This window comes from Staurois parvus, unplaced genomic scaffold, assembly GCF_062004578.1.
Source record: "Staurois parvus isolate SC_StPar_1 unplaced genomic scaffold, SC_StPar_1.0 ptg001432l, whole genome shotgun sequence".
Taxonomy (NCBI): domain Eukaryota; kingdom Metazoa; phylum Chordata; class Amphibia; order Anura; family Ranidae; genus Staurois; species Staurois parvus.
In genome coordinates this window covers 10741335-10765591 of record NW_028319228.1, presented here as the reverse complement: position 1 = coordinate 10765591, position 24257 = coordinate 10741335, and the positions used below count along the sequence as shown (strand labels likewise).

General features: G+C 39.7%; 2 protein-coding genes across 3 annotated transcripts in view; one reads left to right on the top strand and one right to left on the bottom strand.

Annotated features, from left to right (window-relative positions):
- The window catches only part of SPIN1 (spindlin 1), a 93970-nt gene extending 84342 nt beyond the window's left edge, over window positions 1-9628 (top strand). For both annotated transcript variants that reach the window (XM_089662160.1, XM_089662161.1), the window contains exon 6: window positions 1070-9628. In XM_089662160.1, coding sequence (XP_089518286.1) covers window positions 1070-1269 — 200 coding nt within the window. In that variant the 3' untranslated portion in view covers window positions 1270-9628. The remainder of the gene's footprint in view (window positions 1-1069) is intronic.
- A 151-nt stretch (window positions 9629-9779) lies between these two features.
- LOC149436051 (RING finger protein B-like) overlaps window positions 9780-24257 on the bottom strand; it is a 126945-nt gene continuing 112467 nt past the window's right edge. Inside the window, exon 18 of the mRNA XM_089662095.1 lies at window positions 9780-11553. Coding sequence (XP_089518221.1) covers window positions 11449-11553 — 105 coding nt within the window. The 3' untranslated portion in view covers window positions 9780-11448. The remainder of the gene's footprint in view (window positions 11554-24257) is intronic.

Genomic DNA, 24257 nt, shown 5'->3' with positions numbered 1-24257 from the left:
CTCAATTTATGACGAAATTGAAAGAAAAAAAAAATTACTGTGCATGTTTAATAGCAAAAAGTAAAACAAAAATTTTTTTTTCGGTTTTATTTCCAAAATTGTTTTTTTTTTTTTTTTTTTATAGTGCAAAAAATAAAAACCGCAGAGGCGATCAAATACCACTGAAAGTTGTCAGTTAAAGTAATGCAGCACTGTATCGCAAAAAAATGGCTTGGTCAGGAAGGGGGGGGTAAATCCTCTGGAGGGCATGTGGTTAGAAGAAAAAAAAAAAAGCTGTCACTGTTTACAAAAACAGTTACTTTCAATTCTTGTTGTGAATGCTGTCATTGTTAAGAATACTCTCAGCCATACTGTCAAGCCATCAGTGTCTTTTTCCAACCTGGTTGGCTGTAACCTTTTGTAAATGGTTGGTGTCATGGCTGATCACGTGCAGCACCATGGCAACTGCATATCAAAATGATGCAAAGATAGCAGCTTCATTGTAGCGCACACTTTTTAGGAAGGTTTAATTTAAACAAATCCTAATTGGCACCTAATCTTGAACACCTGATTCTAAGTTTAAATTGAGTGAAAAAGTAAGTACAACCTTACATTTACCCCAGTCTTTATTTTCTGTAGTTTAGATCAAATAAATGCACCATGTTAATTTTATGTAGCATTTTGTACAGGTATTCACCTTCATCTGCAGGCACTGTTTGAAAAACTAATGTTCTGCAGGCTCGAATATTGCAGACATTTACTTCAGAAAATTCCCATTGCATCATGGCGTTCAGATAGTGAGTCACTGATCTGATCTGCATACTTGTCAGGGTGGAGGCAGAACTTCTTGACATTTTGATCTTCATTTTTGTTTGGGGTCTGTAAATTGTCATGTGGTTTTTTGTTGTTTTTTGTTTTTTTATCAATAGACGACCTTATTATTCTTAGGCCATCAATAGTAGTTCATGTATTTACCCTTTAGAACTTTTCAAATTAAAAGAAGGCACTAGTATTTTATCTAGTTTGCAAGATCATTTAAGTTTGGAATGTTTCATGTTATCTAATTTTTTCTTTTGTAATAATTCCATAGATGATTCTCCTCCAGCTGAGAGGGAGCCTGGTGAGGTTGTGGACAGCCTGGTAGGGAAACAGGTTGAATACGCCAAAGAAGATGGATCAAAAAGGACTGGCATGGTAATTCATCAAGTTGAAGCCAAACCCTCAGTTTACTTCATTAAGTTTGATGACGATTTCCATATTTATGTCTATGACTTGGTGAAGACCTCCTAAGTGACATTCTGGACTTTTTTGCCAAGCTAATGGATCTGTCAAGTGTAAAATTTGTAGAAAAAAAAAACAATGAATCCCGCTTTCGGATTACAGAAAAGCTCAGATATTCCTGCAATCTCACACCTGCTTATTGGAGTAAGAAAAATGAGAGTGCATTTTTGGGAATAAAGTTTGTTTCATTCTTCCTTACAAAGGAATAAACCACTTTTTGCAACTGACCCGTTTGAAGTTGGAAACTTTGCTTTTGGAAAAACTCAAAGCAGTAGGTATTCGAGGGCAAAAGAAGAATGGAAGAGCTGTGTGAATGCTTATGAGTAAAAAAAAATATTTCATTTCATTAAGCACTCATTCCTTACCTACAAGGCACTGTTTGGTATATCAGACTTCCCTACTGTAGGTGTCTGTCCCTTATTTTAGCTTCCATCGTCCCCGTTGAAGGCACTATGGTTGAATTATACTTTTGTGCTAAGATCTAGCAAAACATTGCACTGTGAAGTCTTGCTGTGTGCCTCTATAACATTTCACTATCCTTTGTAAAGCATAAACACACATTTTGGATGTCCATTGGCAGTAGATTATTCTAAAGATCAGTGTCTATCATATCAACACCCATGCAGATCTCTACATGAAAGCATATGTATTAATACAAATAGACATGGCTTTTCTTGCGGTTGGTATTAAGACATGATGTTGTAGGTTGTGGGGCAATTCTGTATTATGCAAAATGATGTGCTAAAAGTATTTTTCCAGTGTTAATTCTGTCTTACATTGTGCAGACTGTGTAGTGGCAACGCTGCACATGTTATCCCTTCACCTCGGTTTTTTTGTTTTTTTTTTACCTCCCCTTTGTTCTACTGCCTATTTTTAGTATTTTTTTTTGTATGAAACACTGTCAAGGTGTAATTAATAAAATGCTAAGCAAAGCTTGTTACTTGTTTTGAAGTCCATTATGTTAAAATACTTTTCAAAATAAAATGAACAACTATGAGAAGCATTTTTTTTTTACCATGCTGTCAGTCTCTCCACATCTTACAGCACAGCTTGAATCCCCTTTTTTTTTTTTTTTTTTTTTTCTTCCCCCGCTCACAACACATGTTGAAATGCATAGCAGAACCAGTTTAATTTCAAAAGCAAGTAAAAAATAATTTTCCATTTTCCCTTGTTTCTGTGTTGTAAAGAAACCAGTTCCAGATCTGAAAAGAGTACATTATGGAGTCCAGAATGAGTGGTAACTCCACAATGATTTTGACTGTACAGGTAGGGATAGCGGGTGCTGATATACAACATTAACAGTTGTCCTAGGCGTTGTATTTTCTCTAATTATCAGTAATCTATGATTTTGATATTCTCTTATTGCATATTCTGAATTGAAAATGTTACACATTGCCAAATCACACTGATCTTTTCACATTCCCCAGTGCTGTTAGTGTATATGCATTTTTTTTGTGCATATTTATTTTGTATATAACCACCGTACTTCACCTTAAAGCTTTGGCAGCAAAGTGATGCTTTGGTTACCCTATGGCAATTTTGAAATTGTCAGCAGCCATATGCAAGGTGTAATGCAGTGCAGTCTGTTTGCTGAAGTAAAACTTGAGCTACAGTAGATTGTGGCTAATGAACCAGTTGTCCACAGTTCATTGCTTACAGGCTCATATTGGTTGGAACAGTTCATCCTGCATTACTGCATCTGAAAATGCTTGTGTAGCTGGGGATTGTGAATTTGAGCAGCTATAACACTATAGGTTTAGATACTAAAACTTGTGCCAACATATTTAGTTCAGTAAAAAGGTAAGCAGCAAAGTAAAACTTTGAATTTTAAATGTCTGCAACTTACACAATTTTGCTAACAGCCTGTCTCAGAGCCATGGTTTTGGAGTAACTGCCTGTATGTACATATTGCAGATACGTAATAGAGAACGCGTTAAGAAGTGGCATCTACCCATTTTGTCCTACAACTTGGTACTGCTTAGAGGGATCAGATATGCTTTGAGATATTTGTCTCCTTTTCCTCTCCTCTCTGATGCACTTCTGAAATTAGGTATTTGCTTCCTGGTAATGCATGAGACTGCTGAACTGTTACATCCTCGGAAACACACATTTTGTAGCTTTTTCTGTTTTTTAATTACATGTTCCTTTTGCCTTGATCGTAACAGTTATAACTATTGCTGCCATTGCAGTTTAGTTTCCTCTTGGTCCACCAAAGCTCTAATGTATTCAGTAAATGGCTTCTTGGGTACTTTTTCTGTTACACACTAAGTTCTTAAAACATATATAGCTTTCTTGTGTGTTGAACAAAGTGCATAGATTTGCAAGTGCTTCTATCCTGAAGATCTCTAAAAATTTTATTGACTCTGAAGAGTCCTGCATGTAAATCTCAAAGCAGAGCCTGGCTCCGTGAGCCCCCCTTCCCAATCGTAGTTTGTAACACTTGATAAATGTGCATGTGTGCAATTGGGGACACACAGTTTGTATAGTTAATTGGGCTACAGTGTATTTTGTGTTTTTTGTTTTTCTTTTTGCTGTCATATCGGCCTATATTTTATCATGAACTGTAGAATAACTTGATACACTGTCCTTTTTTTAATACACTTTTTTCTGTACTTTTTTTTTTTTTTTTTAATGCATTTGTTCATTTTTTTAATTCTATCTGTGTGCGGCTGATTTAAAAGGTGAGGGACTTCTAATTCATCTCTGGTGGGCTTTGTTAGGGCTCATGTTTCAGACCTGCATGCAGTGCTTGCATATACTGTTAATTTAAAATCAGTTTCTGGGTATAAGGACGTATTGTCCATAAATATCACCGGACTCAGAACTGCAAGCCGTCTTTTGTACACTACGTTCCTTTTTTTGTTTGCTTTTTTTTTTTTTTTTCTCTCCTGATGTACAGTTGTATTTTGTGTGCGTGATTACAGATTGACATGTAATATTACATAAGAATATATATAAAGAATATAATTGACAAAACCATTCTTTTTGCATGCTTAGGTAGTATGTTAACTGTATCAAAATAAAGTTGCATGTTTAAATGGTTGGCTTTCCTTTTTGTTTTGTCTTTTTGGGTTTTATATGTCCTTATTACCTTTTTTTAATTTGACGTCATCACTCCCTTTTTTTTTTTTTTTCCTTTTTTAATGGCTGAACATAGGAGTAACCCTGTAAACCAATATTTTTGAAACTGGATAGTGATTTTTTTTCTACACTATGGCATCATCTTGCATATTCCTGCCTTTTGCTGCATGAAAATGACAAACCCAAGTAAACATCCATGAACCTTTTTAGGCCTCATTCGCACCTCATGTATAGAGATGTGAGTTTTTCTGCACCTGTCTCTGCAAGAACAAAAGTAAACAATTGTTTTCTATATGCCCTGTTCACACCACAATGTTGGCATCATGTCTGTATTTTTCTGCTCTGAAATGTGCATATGTATGCAGTTTTCTGTACAGAAAAACTCACATGATCCCAATATTGTGGTGTAAACAGGGCCTTAGAGGAACTTCACTACTTTCTCCTGCCTAGTAGCATAAAATGCAATCTGGGAGGTAATAAAAAAAATAAAAAAAACCTGCCTTAATGTAATTTTTATTACTGCAAAGCCAGCAGTTGCCTGGTGGATAGAAGTGTCCATGTCCATAAATAGTGGGGTTCATCAAAAACAAAGGTGTTAAAGCAAAGATAAAGAATGACTTCCTAGTGTAACTGTTAAGTCTTAGTCCAAACTGTGTTCATAAATTGGGGGTGGACAAACGAACTAGGAATTCAGCATCTTCTAGCCTGGAGCTTGAAGTATAACAAGGAACACAAGATGCCATTGATGAAAAGTAACTTTTTAAAAGGCTAGTTTTGGCAAGCCTGCTTTTCTGGGATTTGTTAAACAGTATCTATAGGTATACTGCAAAATGTATGGTGATAAATATCTGAAGGGTGTGAACTTTTAAACCTCATATGGATTTGTGTATGAAAGCAGCTTTTAATTTGAGAATTCTTGTACTTTTAATGCCGATTTTCCACGGTAATGTGTTCAGTGGTTACAAGTTTTCTCATTTCTTTAAGACCTAGTTCACACTGGCATTGAAAGCAGGTGTTGGAGGGGCTTTTTTAAAGTTCCTCAAATACCTATCCAAATGACACTATGGGCAGCACACAGCAATGTTCACATTATCAAAGCATGAAGCATTAGTCTTGTGTCGCTTCAAAATTGAAGCCTCATGTCGAGTCAGGAGGAGTTTGAAGCCTTGCAACGCCTCCCATTTATTTTAAGTCTATGGTGCTGCTTTGCAAAAGTGCTGGCAGGCGTTTACAGGGTATTTGCGGTGCAGTTGTGGCATGTTAATACCATTACAGTTTATTACAGGCAATTGTGGTGTAGTTTTTAACGTTTACAAAATGCTTCAAAAGTGCACATAGTGCGTTTTGGCTATTTACAAGCATTAAAAAGTCTTACGCCCATACTAAATTATTATACAGGATTTATATAGCGCCAACAGTTTGCTCAGCGCTCTACAATATAAAGGGAGACAATACAGCAAAAATACAGTTCAATACAAGAGGGATAGGAGGGCCCTGATCCTGGGAGCTTACAATCTAGGAGCTATACTAAAGCTCATTAATGCCTGTCTAACCAAATGCTCCTATAGTGTTGGTATAGGTGTTAGAAATTTTAGTGTGAACAAGCCCTTAGAAACATATTTTGTAAGTAAGAATCGTTGCCCTGAGTAATGGTAGTTTGACAGTTTTTTACTGCCCTTTAGAGATCTAGTTTGTTTTGTTTTTTTTTTAGTTTAGGACCCAATTTAAGTTGCACTATATTCTAGCCATCTATGGGCTTGTTTGATCTTTTCACTAAAGTAGGCAGTGCTTGTCAACTGCACTTGAGCTATGAATTGGTATCTTGTACAGGACTAACAAGGGTTTTTATTCAAAGAGGAGGGTTTAATCATGGATTGACATGTTCTTTACGAGGTGAAGTTGGTCAATATTCTCCTGATCAGCCACTGACTTATCTGCATGTCTACATTCAACATAAGACTGGCTCAACCCGTGGCCCTCGGAACCCTCTGATGTGCAGAAAGTGCACAACCCCTGCAAGATAAAATGGAAGTCAATGCCAAGGCGTAGGTAAGCCACAATGCAGTGGCTTCTCCTCCTCTCCCTCCTGTTGCCATTGAGTAGCTGCAGGATGAAAATGTTCATTATGCTATTCAAACTGAAAAAAAAAAAAAATCCAAATTCTGAGCCATTTCATTTCATTGAGGCCTTCACTCTTCAATGGGTTGAGCACCCCTGGCTAAGGATTTTATTACCAAAAGCAGCTGATCACAAGTGAGGGGATTCATAATTGCATTTCAGTTCTCTGCAAGCCACACAAGTGGTGTGGCAGTAGATGGAATCACCTGCTGGCATCTTAAACTCCGATTCAAGTGTAGGAAATCCCTGTAGCAATTTATTTTATGGCCAATAAGGCTATACCAAAGGCATCTACTTTAGCTGGGCACCCATCAATTTAGAATTATGGAGAATCCATCACTGTTATGGAGTATTTTGGATTTGGCAATGGGTGCAACTTTTGGGCAGCACTGGGGGATTTTGGAGTGAATATTCACTGGTATCTTTCCAAGAGAATTAAACCTGTGACTTATTATGCCAACGGTCTTCTAAAATCATCAGGTTAGGATGTCTTTACCCTTTTTCAAAGCAGAACTCCAGTAAAAAAAAAAAAATCCAGTTAAACACTGAAACAAAGCAGCTTCTGTCATAATACACACTTCAAAATAGGCCTGCAGTACCTATTTATCTTCCACTAGATTTTGGGTTGAAAGACAGTCAGCATCATTTGACCCACTTCCTCTGTGCCCAGGCTGTCATGGATCAGCCCCCAGACTGAATGGACAGTGAGGTTACATTCACACACACATATATATAGCCTATTCATTTGGATGGGCTGCTGTACGTGTGGGAAACACAGGAAAAAGGGTCTCTGCACATTCTTAAAATTGCAACTGCGTAACAACCACATGGTGCAAAAGCTTTCCCTCATTTAAAATTGACCTACACTTTTTTTTTTTTTTTTTAAGATGTGTTGAGGTGTCATTAGGTATTATTGGCACCCCTGCATGTCTGCTAAAGAAAAGCATGTTTTGCCTGCTGGTGTGGGTATGTGTGCGATATACACTTATTCCTGCACCCGCATATATGTGAACCTAGCCTGAATGAGAAGTAGCGGAGTGAGTTCATATCTGTCACTCAGAAGGCTCCCTTGTGCCACTTTTTATATTCAAGTTCTGCTGTACATGCACTTCAAGAGGCTTGTACCAGTTCAAATTCAGGTACTTAAAACTGCTTGCATTTAAATATATTGTATTAATAAATGCAAAACTGCATTAGTTTGTCTTTTTATATTTTGCCTGGAGTTCAGCTTTAATGAGTGTAAGCATGGAATGCAGCCTTCTCCTGACTCGTGCAACATATTAGGTTTGGGGCAGTGAGCTAGACCTAATCCTGGTAACAAATGGCACATGAATTAGGGGAATGGCTGCATCCCCCCATTGCATCCTTATTCAGGCTATTTTAATGAGGAATTTAGATTTGCAAGTCTGTAGAAGGTTTTAGGTTTAGTTCACACTGGTGCCATTTCCATTATGACAGGTGCAATTCTCATGAGAATTCATGTGATTTCTGGGGGAATTTGGCATAGCTGGAGATTAAATCTGCACTTAACTCAGGCTTTTTTTTTTTTTTTTAAACCAGATCAGAATCGCACCACATAGATGTAAACAGCTTTCATCGCAAACAATGTTTTTTCAGATGATATGTGAATCTATGCCGATTTGGATCAAATCTGTATAGAATTTGCATCTGTGTGAACCGGGACTTAATGACTTTTTGCTTGGCTTGTAATCATTTACCTTGCTTTGACAAAGTGCTGCTTTTAGGCCAAACTCTGGGTCCACAGTGCTGTATGTTGTGCACTAAACAAAAGCTAGGGATACAAATCTTTTTGAAGTTGTTAAACAGACTAGACTCTGAGTTCTGTAGAGGGTGCAGTGTCTTATTGTATTGGGGACAAAAGTAATGGCTGTTTCATGCTCCTGCAGGAGGAAAGTTATTGTAAATGCAGTGGTTTAATGGTCCCATATCACATTTTATGTAAAGACAGCCTAATTAGTGGGCTGGTACCACACCAAAATGTCCTGAAAAGTCAGACTTGCCACAAAAGATGTAATGCAACATGTTGCAACGCACGGTTTCAGAATGGATGGCATAGCAGTGCATGTAACTTGTTGTGGTACCGTGCATTAATGCAAAGTTAGTGTAAGTGGGCTCTTTGGCTGCATGTATCGGGCTAATCTCACAGGTATATTTGCTTTAGTTTCTAATAGTTCTGAAGATTGATTCATCAGTTTTTCATGACCTAGTTTCTCTTTTGCATGACAATAGCAGTTTTCTCTTAACTACTAAAGTATCCTAGTAGGAAAAAGCTAGTTTGAGGGCAATGTCTGTGGCCCACCTATCAAACAGGGTTCCCTTGCAAATTTACAGGCAACTTAACATCCTCAAAACGTGTAACAGAAGGACAATGTGTTAATATCTACTGAATATATTCTGTATGAAAAAACTACTTACTGCAGTGCATCTTGCCAAAGTACGTTTTGAGCCGCTTTCCTTCAGCACTTTTTTTTTGTTGTTTTTTTGCACACTCATTGCCTATACAGAATTCTACCACACAAGCAAATATGTAAAAATATTTAATTCCTGATTCATTGGATTCATTTTTATTTTGTGTTCCGGTTCCTTGCAACAACATGCTGGCTTGGCAAAACTAGGTGTTAAGCACCAGGATGTTTTATCCTTCAAACCTATAGTATGACATAAAATTCTTTGTGGAATAATTTCAATTTGTGCACAATAGCTAGGAAAGAAAAATTACGGCGTACTGTCTTTGCCGCAACACTGTGTGCAGCTTTAAAAAATGTTTTTAAAAAAATAAAAAAAGTTGTGTTCAATCCTTAGAAATGTATTTTTCCCCTTCGTAGCAGGGGCAAAATTCATTTCTTTTGACAGAAAAATGTGGTATGAATGATTTGTGGCTCTTTTTTTAAATGTAACCTTTTATGTGCATTTTTCTTTAGTGCAGTTTGGGTGGAACTGTGTGTATGTGTATCAAATGTGTTGTGTATGCTGATAACACCTAAAAAGCTATGCCTTCATCAAGATTTCTTTTTCTGTTTTACATTGTAAACTGTTACTGGCATTTAGAAGTATACCCCCCATATGTTAATTATGTAAGTATTATTTTTTAATACAATTCTGGTGTAACTCTCCTGAAAATGTGTAAAATAAATTCTTTTATGTGCAATCTTGTTTGTAGACATTTTGCTTTTATCTCAATTTCTAAGGTATGCATGCTTTGTGTATTGTGACTGAGTAAATAAACTCAATCATCACATTTTCTATGTACGTTCTAATACAAAAGTTACAAAGAATGGTTCTAATAAGGCACATAACACTTCTCCGAAAAAAATTTATTTGCAGAGGACATGGTTTGTAACATCCTAAAATGCCCACCTGTCAGTGATTTTAACCACTTTAGATCCGGAAAGGTTTTACCCCCTTCATAACCAGAGCATTTTTATGCTAGTCTAGCACTGTGCTACTTTAACTGCACAATTTTATCTCATTTGTTTTTAATACAGGTTTCTTTTGGTTGTATTTGACCACCACTAGATTTTATTATATAAACAAAATAAGATTGAACATTTTTGTAAAAAAAAAAACAAAAAAACTTTACTTTCTGCTATAAAACATATCCAATAAAAAAAAAAAAAAATCTGGTTTCTTCATAGATTTAGGTCAAAATGTATTCTGCTACATATCTTTTGGTTAAAAAAAAAAATAATCTCTTAAGTGTATATTCATTGGTGTGCGTCAAAGTTTTTTATAGCTTCTACAAATGATGGTGTGTGTGTATATATACTGGAATTTTTATTTATTTTGTACTAGTAATGGTGGAGATCAGCAACTTATAGTGGGAGTGTTGTAGTGTAGCGTGCAATCTGACAGTAATTGACACTGGGTAGGAACTGACTAAATGCGACTGACATCTCCAAGTTCTATTGATTTTTTTTTATTTTTTTAAGTGATCACATATGCTCTAGGCTCCTTCTGCAGCTGAGAACAGTCAGCTGGGGGAAGAGAAACCGCAGTACACTGAACTTCCCAGTGAATGGCTGTGCAGGGGGCGTGCGATCAGATGTCTGATCATTAGATGAGCAGAGCTGGCTGAACTCCCAGCAGAACTAGAGAACTGACAGTGCTGTGCTCTCCTGCCTAGTGTGGTCAGATTTTGATAGGAAAGCAGAGGGATTGGCAGGAACACCAGACATACTGCACAATAAATACAAGGAAGTAATAGGAAGCTAACAGGATATTTTTTTTCATACATGGTACAGCAGACCTATTGGGACAATTGCCAAAATGTGGCCTGACAATTTCATGGTATGTTTGAAAAAAAAGTTTACTTTTATGTGTCTTGTGAGCATCAAATGTGTTCCTTAATACATGCAAATATATAAAAAAAAAATTGCACATGAGGTTTTAGATGAGCCTATCCTTCCCAAAGGACAATAGCTGGGTGCTAGGGGAATCCTGGTATAAACATAGACACGCAGTGTTCTGCTCACATTATAGCTGTTTACTGATGCTGGAAATACTGAACTATTCAATGATGTGAACATAGTGTATATTGGAGGCTTGGGTTTCACTGTACGTTTATTATAAAAGTTTACATTTCAGATATTATTTTAGAAAGTTTTCAAATGTCCTGAAACTATTAGCACAAAGTTCACTGCCACCACCCATTAAGTGCTGCATCAACAAAGCTCACAGGTGCTTGATCTGCAGTTGCACATCGGAAAGCAAGAGTCCACAAAGATGATTTTCACAACTGATGCCACTCTAAAAATCCTGCTTTTATTCAGAAAACCAGTGTACAGTATGCAAATACATCTTTGTGGACTGTTGCTTTCAGTCGTGAAACTATAATCAATTTGAATTTACTGATTTTGAGAAGAAATATTTAAAAATATGTAAGTCACACAACCTTTTTATTTAACACATAGCTGAAAATGATGGATTAAGCTTTCCGATTATACCGCTGACGTAAACCTTTCTCAGTGATCACATTCCTTTGAACTGCTCCATGATGGAAATCAACTGCTGATTGCGTTTTTCAATCATTTGCTGCTCTTCTTTTAACTTTCTCTGTTGTAGAAGAATTTCCTCCTGAGTAGTAATTAGAAGATGTTTGAGTTACAACACGCAGCTGATTCTTTCAAATTTTCAGTACAGTGTTTATTTTAAAGTTTTGTTCTAATTTGTTTGGTAGGACTGTTACAGAACAGAGTTCTGTCAAAGATGTGCTAACATCTAGTTAAATCGTACTAAAATATACTTGTCTAAACCCAAATACGAAATAGAAACGGCTAAGCTTCAGTATTACAAGGCCAGGGTCAGGTCATTGGGTTTTTATTCTCTTCATGTTAAAATCCGTACAAGGGACATGACTTGCTTTCAATATGATGTGTCCTGGTTAAGAGGAAGATTTCTGCTAAACCAGGACACAGCAGCAAGATGGACACATCACATTGAAGGTGCATCATATCCCTTTATGATTTTTTTTTTTTTGTAAGCTTGGGCTTTAACTTGCCAACCTTGCCATAGTCAAATGATGGCTACAATGTGGTTGGCTGGTTCTGGGAGGACTTCTATTGATGTCCTACCAGAACCCCGCCACCATGCGTGCCCCTAGGGCTCACATCTGAAGCGCTCTGTGTTCGTTGTGTCCTCATCTTATGTGGTAAAGGGCTGCTGTGATTGTCTTTTTACACCTCTGTGATCAGCAGTCAATCACAGCTCTGATCACTGTGTAAATCAACTTGCTAGTCATCGGCAGTCTTCTCATGCTGTGATAGTGAGAAGAGAGCCGGTAACTAGCAATTCTCATGGGGACATCGACACTTATAATCATGGTAATGATTGTCAGTGCAGCCTCATCAGTGAAGGAGGAAAATTACTTATTTGCTAAATTTTATAACTTTTTTTTTTTTCTTTTCAAAATTTTCGGTCATTTATCGTTTAATCACCACTGGGTTTTGTTTTGTTGGTTTTTTTTGCAAGATTCCACCAAAAGAAAGCTCTGTGACTCAAACAAAAATGGTAAAAATTTAATATGGCTGGTGTTGCATGACTGCACAATTGTCATTCATACTGTGTAGAGAGATTAGCAATACTCTTTGTATGTGAATAGAAAGAAGGCTCCTCCTGGATATCTGGCGACGGATCCTTGGATTCAAATACTGCTTGGTGGAACTCTCTTGCAAGAAGCATCTTGAGGATGTCCTTCAAGGGGGAATGCCTTTCTAGTGACGCATTGGACATGTATATCGAGGAAGTCTCTAGTGGTAAGAGTACTCTCCTGCCCTGGAAAAAAGAGTTCGCACTCCTGCAGGTAGTCCTTCAGCTGTGGAGTTTAGAAAGGATTTCCTGTTGTCCCTCTCAAGCTTTGAACTCCAAGCTTAAAATTGTGATATACGCTTCCTCCAGAAAATGTTCACCTCAAAACCTGGCATGTTGGGGAACAAGCCCATCTCCCAATGAAATGGCACTCCACTTGCCAGAGTGGGGGCATGTCTGTTAAGCTTCTCAGCCATCTGGTTCTGAGAATTCTCAAGACTTTTGCATCAACACAGAGCTTCATGCTCTCAAATTTGCGATCTTCACAGCAAAAATGGGTAGTTTTAAATACTGCTATTAGCAGCTTCTCTCATAGGGTGTTATTGCCCCCCGATCTGGATGGGGAACCATTTCAGGGTTTCTACTTGAACTTCTGCATTCTTCTTGAGCCACTCTCCCCATACTGGAATTGCAGGCTCTGACATTGCTCCTGTGGGTCCAAATGTTGGTCCTTGCCTTCCATCTGTCTGGGCCTGGCCTGTGTGGACATCAGCAATTCTTACTTGGACATCACCATATTTTTTTTCACTTCAGTAATGCTAGCTGTAATTTGCTGTGGGTATACAGCTTTACCAATGTGTTGCCTTTTTCTTTTGCCCATTCATGAAACACATGGTCTTTACCAAGGTCCTTGCCCAAGTCCTAATACTTCTCTGTTCTTGTGGCATACCTGGATGATCTCCTAATAAAGGTCCAGTCCACCCAGACCTTGTCAGCCAATGTACAACCGTGCAGAGATTCAGATGGGTTCTCAATTTTCAGAAGTCATCGCTGGACCCGACCTATTGCTTCAAGTACCTAGACATGACTTTGAATATGACCCTGTCCAGGATCCTCCTGCCCTGGGACAAACTCCTTTCTCTGCTCACATGCTCACACCCTTTGGACCCACGAAACTTGTTTTTAAATAAGGGTTCTGGGTTTGATGGTGGACTTGTACATCCAGTTTCACTGTAGCCCATTGATACTCAGCAATCTGACTGTGAGGACAAACAGCCATCAGTTTCTAGCCCTCCCCATTTGGCTAACCTGCAAGACTAGTTTCTCCCCGACGTGGTGGATTTCTAATATGTGCTGGAATCGGGAAGTCCCTTTCCCCCAAAGATGTGGAAAGTTTACGCGATGGATGTCCGGTTGAGAAGAAGTCTTGAATGCCTGTTTCAGAGTAGGGGATTTGGTTGTCAGAAGACGCATGACTTGCTGTGAGCATTCTGGACCTTGGGGCCAACCAGTTGTTCCTGTTAAGGTTTGTCCTCTTGACTGCAGGTTCACCCGACCACATTACAGTTGGACAATGCCATGGAAGTTGCCTACATCAACAATCAGAAGCTCCAGAAATTGCTCTGCTCAAAGAGAAGTAACCCTCATGCAGACCTTGGCAAGCCTTCACCCGCTACAAATCTGCCTTCCACACCTACACCTCCCTCCATGCAGCCAAACAAGCCTACTTCCTGACCCTCATCAAGGCCCTCTCCTCCAATCCTCGCCGACTCTTCCCCACCTTTAACTCTCTACTCTCTCCACCCCCACCTCCACCCAGCACCTCACTCATCGCCCTTGCGATTGGCAATCACTTCAAAAACAAGATTGACACAATTCGCAACTCACACTCCCTCTCAACCAGTCCGCTCTCACACAGCTACCCCCTCTCCCTCGACATAACCCGCAGGGACTTCGTCACTGCTCAAACTCCCTCCAACCCCGTTCCCCCTCACTCAGCTACCCCCTCATCACCCCTCTCCCACGGCCCCACCACTGCTCTGACCTCCACCCCATCCTACATTCCTCATACTGAAGCCCCCTCAATACTCCACACCTTTGACCTTACTACCATCAAGGAAGTCTCCAAGGTCCTCGATGATGCCCGCCTCACCACCTGCCCCCTCGACCCTATTCCCTCACAACTCCTCCAACCGCCTTCCCCTCCATCCTATGCTCCCTCACCCACATCTTTAATCTCTCCCTTTCCGGCACTTTCCCCTCCCCTCTGAAGCATGCACACATCACCCCCATACTTAAAAAGCCCTCCCTGGACCCAAACAACCTCAGACCCATCTCCCTGCTCCCATTCACATCCAAACTCCTCAAGCGCCTAGTCCACACCCCCCTAAGCTCTCACCTCAATGACAACAAACTCCTTGATCCCCTCTTCCTCAAAAAAACTACACTCCCTCAGCCTCAGAGATTCTGCTCTCTCCTGGCTCTCATCCTACCTGTCACAACGCTCTTTCAGCGTTACCTATAATGATACCACCTCCCCCTCACTCCCCCTCTCTGTTGGGGTCCCTCAAGGCTCCGTCCTCGGGCCCCTTCTCTTCTCCATCTACAACTCCTCCCTTGGCCAACTCATACACTCTCACGGCTTCAACTACCACCTATATGCTGACGACACACAAATCTATCTCTCAACCCCCCACCTCACCCCCTCAGTCTCCGCCCGAATCACACACCTACTGAGTGACATATCAGACTGGATGTTGCTCCACTTCCTTAAACTGAACCTCTCCAAAACAGAGTTTCTCGTCTTCCCCCCAGCCCGGACCCCACCCTCCATTGACTTCTCCATCATGTCCAACAATGCCACAATCAAACCCGCCCCGCAGGCCAGAGTACTTGGTGTCATTCTGGACTCCAACCTATCCTTCCAGCCCCAAGTCCAATCTTTAACAAACTCTTTGAAATGGACTTCTACCGTTGCACCTGGAAGGCCTACTTTGCATGGTGTTAAGTTCAGAAATTTCATCCTACTCCTGACCTTCATCTGGTCTGGATCAGCATCTGGGCTTGAGTACCATCAAGTGGGAAAATTCGGTCCTGGCTGTTCTGTTTCAGAGACCATTGGCCTCTCATTCCTTAGTTAAAGGATAAGTTTACTTTTCGCAACATGTTACATCCATATTCAGGGTGTAATGTTACGATCAAACCGGCCCCTGCCCCCCCCCGATCCCCACTTTGACAGCTAGCGGGGGATCTTTCTCCTTGCTAGCTGTCAAATTTTTAAAAAGTGGACGTGTGGGGCTCCGCCCACATGGCCGCATCACTCATTCACAGTAATCTATAAATGAGAGACTACAAATCTCGACAGCCTTAATGGCGGTCAGCTTGTAGTCCTCAATGAGCTACCACAGCGCTGTGAAGCGGCATGGTAGTTAATTTTTCCTGTCAGAGTATATGTTTGCGTGTGCATCTCATGCAAACAAACCGATATACTGAGAGGTCTGCTGATTACTGGTGAAATAGTTTACAGGCTCCTGCAAACAAAAACAATTAAATACAAATTTTGTTTTTACCTGCAAAAAAAATTAGCATTTATTTTTTTTCTAAAATGTGAACTTATCCTTTTAAGGCCTTTGTACAGGGTGTTGTGCATATTGCTCCTTCTGTATTTTCCCCTGTGACATCATAGGATCTTACCTTGGTTCTTTCAGCCATTCAGGGGTCACCTTTGGAACCCACCAGGAATATTCCCTTTTTTTGACCTCACTCGCAGTGTGGCCTTTCTCTGTGCAATGACTTCTGTGAGGTAGACCTTTAAGTTTATCCTTTCCTAGTGTTACACAGGGACAAGGTTATTCTCAGGACACCTTTCTCCACAAGATGAGTTTCTTCTTCCATATGCCCAGTTCCAAGGAGATTTCCTGCTACAGTGTGACAGTTTAGCTCTTGGCTTTGGCCTGCTTTTGGCATTTGGTTTCCATCTTTGTCATCTACTGAAGGCTCCCTGCCTTTTGCTGCACCATTGCTAGGTGGATTAGATAAGTCACCATTCAAGCCTATAGTCTAAATGCTAGGATTCCACCCTTCCTGGTTAGGCTCACTGATACTTGATGGGAATGAAAGTGTGAGGTGTTTTATTGGGGATGTCCCTGCAGATTTTTTTTTTTTTGTCAGTGTGCAATCACCGGTGTCCTGTACTGTACTTGAAAGTATCCATGTATCCCATATTTCTTTGTGGGGAGGGGTAAATATCTGGGGCCTTTCTTTTTATAAAGCGATCTTCAAGGTTCCGCTATGGCCCTCCCACAAGACACCACATGTCTTTCAAGGTAGGGAGGATTTGCCAAACCACCTGTGAACCAAGCTTTGCTTGGTTCCCTCATCTCTGTTCTGTAGATGGATGTCTTTGTTTTTAGTTTTCAGGTTAAGGACATATTTAGCAAGTACAGAAAATGTTGATCTTGCCAGAAATGCACTGTGCTTGTCACATCCTGTGAGTTTAAAAGAAAGCCCAAACAACCTTTTTGTTATTGTGTAAAGTACTAGTTTCATCAATTCACCATGTAATGGAGATGAACAAAGGCAGACATGCTTGACATCCAGCCTCTTTGATAACCATGCCTCCCTCCATAGACAGGAAAAAAAAAAAAGCTTAGACATGGCTTAAGTGTGTTATTCACAGGATTACTAAGTGAAAGAGAAAAAAAACTGCCTGAAAAAAAGAATATAGCTGTTTTTGGTTTTAGATACATTGATTTAGTTCAGTTATTACTGTCATTCTATGCATAAGTTGTTAAATATATAATGGTGTCAGTTTGAGCATTGATAAATTTACCTTTCCTTTTGAAGGAGTTTAAACAACCAGTCTTGCTTCAGCCAGTCATTGCCAATACCATAAAAAATGACATACTTTAGAACAGGGATCTCCAAACTTTGTAAACAAAGGGCCAGTTTACTGTCCTTCAGACTTTGGGGGGCCGGACTGTGGCCTTTGGGGTAAAAGTTGTCCTGGTGTCAGTGGGAGTAAGCATTGCCCCATCTTTGATATTAGGGGGCGGAATAGTGCCCCATTTATGGTGCCAGTGCTAGGAATTATGCCACATTGTCAGTGGGAGGAAAAGTGCCCAAGGGCCAGATAAAGGCAAGCAAAGGGCCACGGGTTGGAGACCACTGCTCTAGAACTATAGATATGTTGAATTTTGAACAAATTAAAGTCTATAATATACAAGCATATGTGGCTAAATATTGCTATGATATAAAGTAGTTATGGAATTTAAATCTACAGTAAGAAGTTGTCACCTTACTATAATAGTCGATTGACACCTGGAAATTTTAGAGCTGTTGTCTGGGATGTCTATTTCTCTGTTGCCATGGCAACTGTATTTTCTTCTAGTACACTGATTCTTTTTCTGTATAGCATTGCCTTCTTAAAACATAAAATCATGTCCCTCAAATGTCCAAAAATTGAGGTAAAACAAGAGTGGGACGAGTCATGCATTTTTTTTTTTACTGCATGCATGTAAGACAGTAATGTATAATATGATTCAGTGTCAGTATGTTGAAATATTGGTTCCTTTTGGCTTACCTTGCCATAGTCTGAAACTTCTCCCCTACACTCTGGCTTGTGAATGGTGAACCTGTAACTATGCTGGGGTGAAGAAGCTGCTGGTGCTGGTTTTACAGCCTGTAGGGAGTCAGCAGGAAAAACGGCCTCTCTCTTACATTCATTGATGGACACAGAGTCTTCATCTTCTTATCCATAACAAAGTAGGATTTTACAGCCCCACCTACAGGAGTAGGATATGAGGCAGAGGAAAAAAAAATGACCTTTTTTTGGCAGTCCTCTCTGAGTGTGAAAACCTCTCTCTCCTATAAGACTGAAAAAATGATGTAGCGCTATTCAAATAGTGTAGAAATAATAAAATCACATGCCATAAACACATATAAATAAATGTGATAAATATAAAGTGACAAAGAGTGAAAAATCATAAATGTAACCTGATCCACATGGGATCCAAAAAATGACAATGAAAATACTATAAGTGTCTAAACGTGACCTGATCCTCTGGGGATCCTTTGTGAAAAAAGTGAATTATAATCCATGAAGTGATGGTAATAACTGAAGTGTGCATACCAATATTCTCACCAAATATGGTATATAAGTGAATTGATCCTAAATTGGATTTATGGTGATGGTGGACACTCAAACCAAAAAGATAGAATAGTCCAAATAGGACTAATATGTGAATACTGTCCAAAAAAAGGACTCCAAATCAAGGAAAATGCACTTAAATATAGAAAAACACTTATATCAAATGTACACACTTAATGTCAAAAAAGAGAATACCCCCGAGAAACAAATATCAACCCAAACACATAACGTGTGTTGAATAAATAAATAGAATAAATGCCATGTGACAATAAAAAATAAACACAGAAGTGGAATGACCGTGTCACACTAAATACGAATGAACATGTAAAACAAACGCATGACTCTAAAAAACTATATATATATGCGAAGAAAGTCCAAATTGGTGCTTAAACATCACGCAGTCCAATGAATAAACACTTGTGCACGTGGATATTGGATGTGCGTACCACAGAAGGATATCCACAAATAGCTGAAATACCTGCTCACCTCCTTGCTTCGACCCACAAGAGTCAAAACACCTTTAGGATCACCAAACTGGATCCTCCATGTACATGATTCCTCTGTCACTGCGCACCTCTCCCTGCAGCGATCTCCCCCTCAGGAATATACGTAATGGTGGCGAAATCATCTCCAGGTATACAGGTGTGGTCTAAGTCAATATCTTACATCAGGCTTCGAGTTCTCACTGCTCTCTTCTCTGTAGCACCTTTATCCTCCTAGGAATAACAGCTTCAAGCGGAGTTCCACCTCTGTGCAGTACGCTGAAATGTTGATTACAAATGAAGTATTATTCTGTAACGGCGGTTTATCGATCTGGCCCCTTACTTTGTGCTCTGTTGGGAACTTCGCTGGGATATATTTATATTTATAGGAATGTTTATGCATACAGCGTTGATTGCCCTGTTACAGAATAATACTTCATTTGTATTCAACATTACGTATATTCCTGAGGGGGAGATCGCTGCAGGGAGAGGTGCGCAGTGACAGAGGAATCATGTACATGGAGGATCCAGTTTGGTGATCCTAAAGGTGTTTTGACTCTTGTGGGTCGAAGCAAGGAGGTGAGCGGGTATTTCACCTATTTGTGGATATCCTTCTGTGGTACGCACATCCAATATCCACGTGCACGAGTGTTTATTCATTGCACTGTGTGGTGTTTAAGCACCAATTTGGACTTTCTTCACATATATATATCGTTTTTTAGTGTCATGCGTTTATTTTGCATGTTCATTCGTAACACTTCCGTGTTTATTTTTTATTGTCACGTGGCATTTATTTTTTCAACACAATTTATGTGTTTGGGTTGATATTTGTTTTGTGGGGGTATTCTCTTTTTGATATTAAGTAAGTGTGCACATTTGATATAAGAAGTGTTTTCCTGTATGTATGTGCTTTTACCTTGGTTTGGAGTCCTTTTTTTGGGACAGTATTCACATATTAGTCCTATTTGGACTATTCTAACTTTTTGGTTTGAGTGTCCACCATCACCATAGATCCAATTTAGGATCAATTCACTTACTATATGCCATACTTGGTGAGAGTATTGGTATGCACACTTTAGTTATGACCATCACTTTGGTGGATTATAATTCACTTTTTTCACAAAGGATCCCCAGAGGATCAGGTCACGTTTAGACACTTATAGTATTTTCATTGTCATTTTTTGGATCCCACGTGGATCAGGTCATGTTTATGATTTTTCACTCTTCATCACTTTATATTTATCACATTTATTTATATGTGTTTATGGCATGTGATTTATATACTATTTGAGTAGCGCTACATAATTTTTTCAGTCTTGTTTATTTGATCATTAGGTATATGATTAGATGTTAGCAGCTTCTCTTTGCTATTTGTCTTATCACTTTTTTAGTTAGGAGCGCAGGAGGTTTACACCAATACCCTCTCTGCTATAGCCCTTCAGCTGGGCGTTCTGACATCAGGCATTTGTTTCTCAAGTTTGCAAAGCAGCGACCTGGTCATCTGTGCACACATTTACAAAGTTCTATACAGTTGATGTGTTGGCATCTTCCAATGCTAGTTTTCACCACAAATGTTGCAGACGGCTGTTTAGGGATCCTGGGCACCCCTTTTGGGGTCTTTCAGAGTGGTGGCATGTTGCACTGGGGTTTTTAATTCTCCATTGATCGGTTTGCCCACCCCTCATTATGGAATTGCTTGGTGACATCCCTACTTTGTTATGGACAAGAAGATGAAGCTGTGTCCCTCATTGAACGTAAGGGAAAATGGGATTTGTTTTGTACTACCTTTCTCTGAGTTCATTGACTGACACAACACCCACCCCTCTAGGGAAATATCTCCTTTGACACTGCTTGTGAATGACTGGAGACCTACAGTATAGCAGAGAGGGAATTGTATACCCTGTGAGAACTGACCATAGCAAGTGCAAAGTCCTTTTTTCTACTTTGTGTCCCACTTTCTGAATAAGAAGAAGATGCTGTTCCCGTTAGTGAACTCAGGGAAAGGGATTTTATGGTGAGTACAAAATAAACTCCTGTTTTTCTGAAACCCTAGACCTAAATGAGCATTTGACCCTTGCAGTGCAGTTGCAGCACCATTGCAAGGGAGGATTTTTGTTTTCCCTGGACCTCAGATTTACCGCTTTCACTGCCAGGCCCTGTGCTGTTTTTAAACTCAGGAGTCCAATTTTCCATGTTTTAATTATTTTCCCCAAAGCTTTGAGTTTACAAAAGACTCACCTACTCTGCCACAAACCATACATGTTCTGAAAGCTAAGGACCGGTAGAATGAAAAGAAGGTGCTACTGATTTTTTTTATTTGAGGCAATAGTTGGACAAATGTTTATCAAAATATTTTCGCTAAAAATACTCTAAAATCATTATTAGCGGAAACAAACACAGCAGAACTTACAAAATTACTGCTAAATTCCTACTAAATCTAAAAGCTAAAACTGTCATTCAAAAAAATCTTTTTGTACAAGTTTAAATTTTTTTTTTTTTTTTTTTTACACTTTGTTTTGTGTACCTTTTAAATTTCACAATCTACTGGTTGGCGTTCACCTATGCATTTTGTTAACGCCCAATCACAGTGCCATGTGTGCACTGCATTGGTGTGCATAGACATATATTTTATTGCAACCCAGTGTATTACAGCAGTGCAGCAAAGCAGAAATTTGTTTTGTTTAAGGCTTCATTCGCATGGCCACAAAGGACTGTACATCAGGAAGGAGCATATTTCTGTGCCCAGAAGTGTTTACGTACAGCCGTGGGCAGAAGCCTGTACAAATCAACAACAGGCTGACAGACATGTTAGCTGTACGCATGTAACCACACATCCCAGCAGTTACATTCATATTGGGACTTATGAACAGCCCAATGTGCATCCAGGATGTGAGATTACATGTGTTTGGCCACAGTATCTGTCAGCCTGTTGCTGATTCATACAGGCTGCTTCCTGCAGCTGCAATCAAACACCTGTGATTGTTGTGATATGAAATGCACTCTTTGTGTGAATAGGAGGGTCTTGGGGCTCATTCACACTGGCGCTGTGGCCTGTACAAGCGTGAGTGAAGACAGCCTATATTACTCTATAGGGATGCAACTGCTACAAACACAGCTGCAGGTCTTAATTTCATAGGTGTGTGGGTGCATGGTCCCAAATGCAGACAGTGTGCATTTGGGGGTCACTCATCCACACCTGTCAAATTAGCACCTGCAGCTGTGTCTCCATAGGATAACACAGGCTTCATGCAGCTCCAGACAGTTTCAACTATGTAAATAAATAGTTGATCACACTGTATGGGTCAGATCACCCATATGAATGAGCCTTTAGGCCTCATTCACACGGACTCACCATAGTGTACACCTGTGCAAGGGCTTTGTTCTGTGCATCCTTGTGCAGGCAGTTCCATCCTTGTCAATTGGGATGCAGTGGCTACACAGACAACAGCCGCTGCTCCCAATCATACAGCCATGTGGGTTCACAGCCCCAAATGCAGACAGTGTGTTCAGGGTTGTGCACCAACATGGTTGTCAATTTGGGAGCAGCAGTTGTGTCTGTGCAGCTGCTGTGGCCCATTTAACATTACTGACTGCCTGCACAAGGATGCATGGAGGACCTGTGCATCCCCATACAGGCAAACACAGTCCTTCCATGGGTGTATGCTGTAGTGTGCATGTGTGAACGATGCCTTCATACTGTTTAATTTTTTTTTTTTTTTTTTGTACTCCTGTTGCAGTGAATAGCTTTGGTGAAACATCAAAGGTCAAAACATAACCCTGATGTCTCACTCCTAAGACAAAGAAAGGGTTTGAGGTGATATCTCCATTCCCCTCCTTTGCACTGCAAATGTATGAACAGGAAATGCTCTGTACAGAGGCTTCCTGTTCATTTACAAAGAGAAAGCATAGTAAACAATGTTTACTATGCTTCAACTATGAGTAAACACAGTGAGTGATCAGTACCACTCAGTGTCCATTCAGAAAAGGAAGGGGGCCTGTAAATGTAATTACCAAACCCCTTTTCCCTCTCCATCCATAAATATATACCCCTTTCATCCTGTCAGCAGCTGACAGCCAGCAGGAGAGAGATAAGGAAAAGCTGATAGTGCTGCATGGAGAAAGAGGGGCACATGGGAGATTGTAAGTGTATATGTGGTGCGCTAACTCCTCACAGCGCATACAAAACCATAAACAAATAATGAATATTAGCCCTCAATAAAAAAAATATATACAATGGATATAAAAGATCTACACACCCCTGTTAAAATGTCAGGTTTCTGTGATGTAAAAAAAATGAGACAAAGATAAATCATTTCAGAACTTTTTCCACCTTTAATGTAACCTATAAACTATACAACTCAGTTGAACAACTAACAAATCTTTTATGTGGAGGGAAGCAAACCTAAAAAACTAAAATAATATGGTTGCATAAGTGTGCACACCCTTAAACTAATACTTGGTTGAAGCATCTTTTGATTTGATTCCAGCACTCAGTGTTTTTGGGTATGTGTCTATTAGCATGGCACATCTTGACTTGGCAATATTTGCCCACTCTTCCTTGCAAAAACACTCCAAATCTGTCAGATTGCGAGGGAATCTCCTGTGCACAGCCCTGTTCAGATCACCCCACAGATTTTTGATTAGATTCAGGTCTGGACTCTGGCTGGGCCATTCCAAAACGTTAATCTTCTTCTGGTAAAGGCATTCCTTTGTTGATTTGGATGTATGCTTTGGGTCGTTGTCATATTGAAAGATGAAGTTCTTCTCATGTTCAGCTTTCTAGCAGAAGCTTGAAGGTTTTGTGCCAATATTGACTGGTATTTGGAACTGTTCATAATTCCCTCTACTTTGACCATGGCCCCAGTTCCAGATGAAGAAAAGCAGCCCCAAAGCATAATGCTGCCACCACTATGCTTCACTGCGGGTATGGTGTTCTTTTGGTGATGTTGTTTTTGTACCTAACATATCTTTTGGAATTATGGCCAAAAAGTTCAACCTTGGTTTTATCAGACCATAACACATTTTCCCACATGCTTTTGGGAGACTTCAGATGGGTTTTTGCAGAATTTAGCCATGCTTGGATGTTTTTCTTCATAAGAAAAGGCTTCCATCTTGCCACTCTA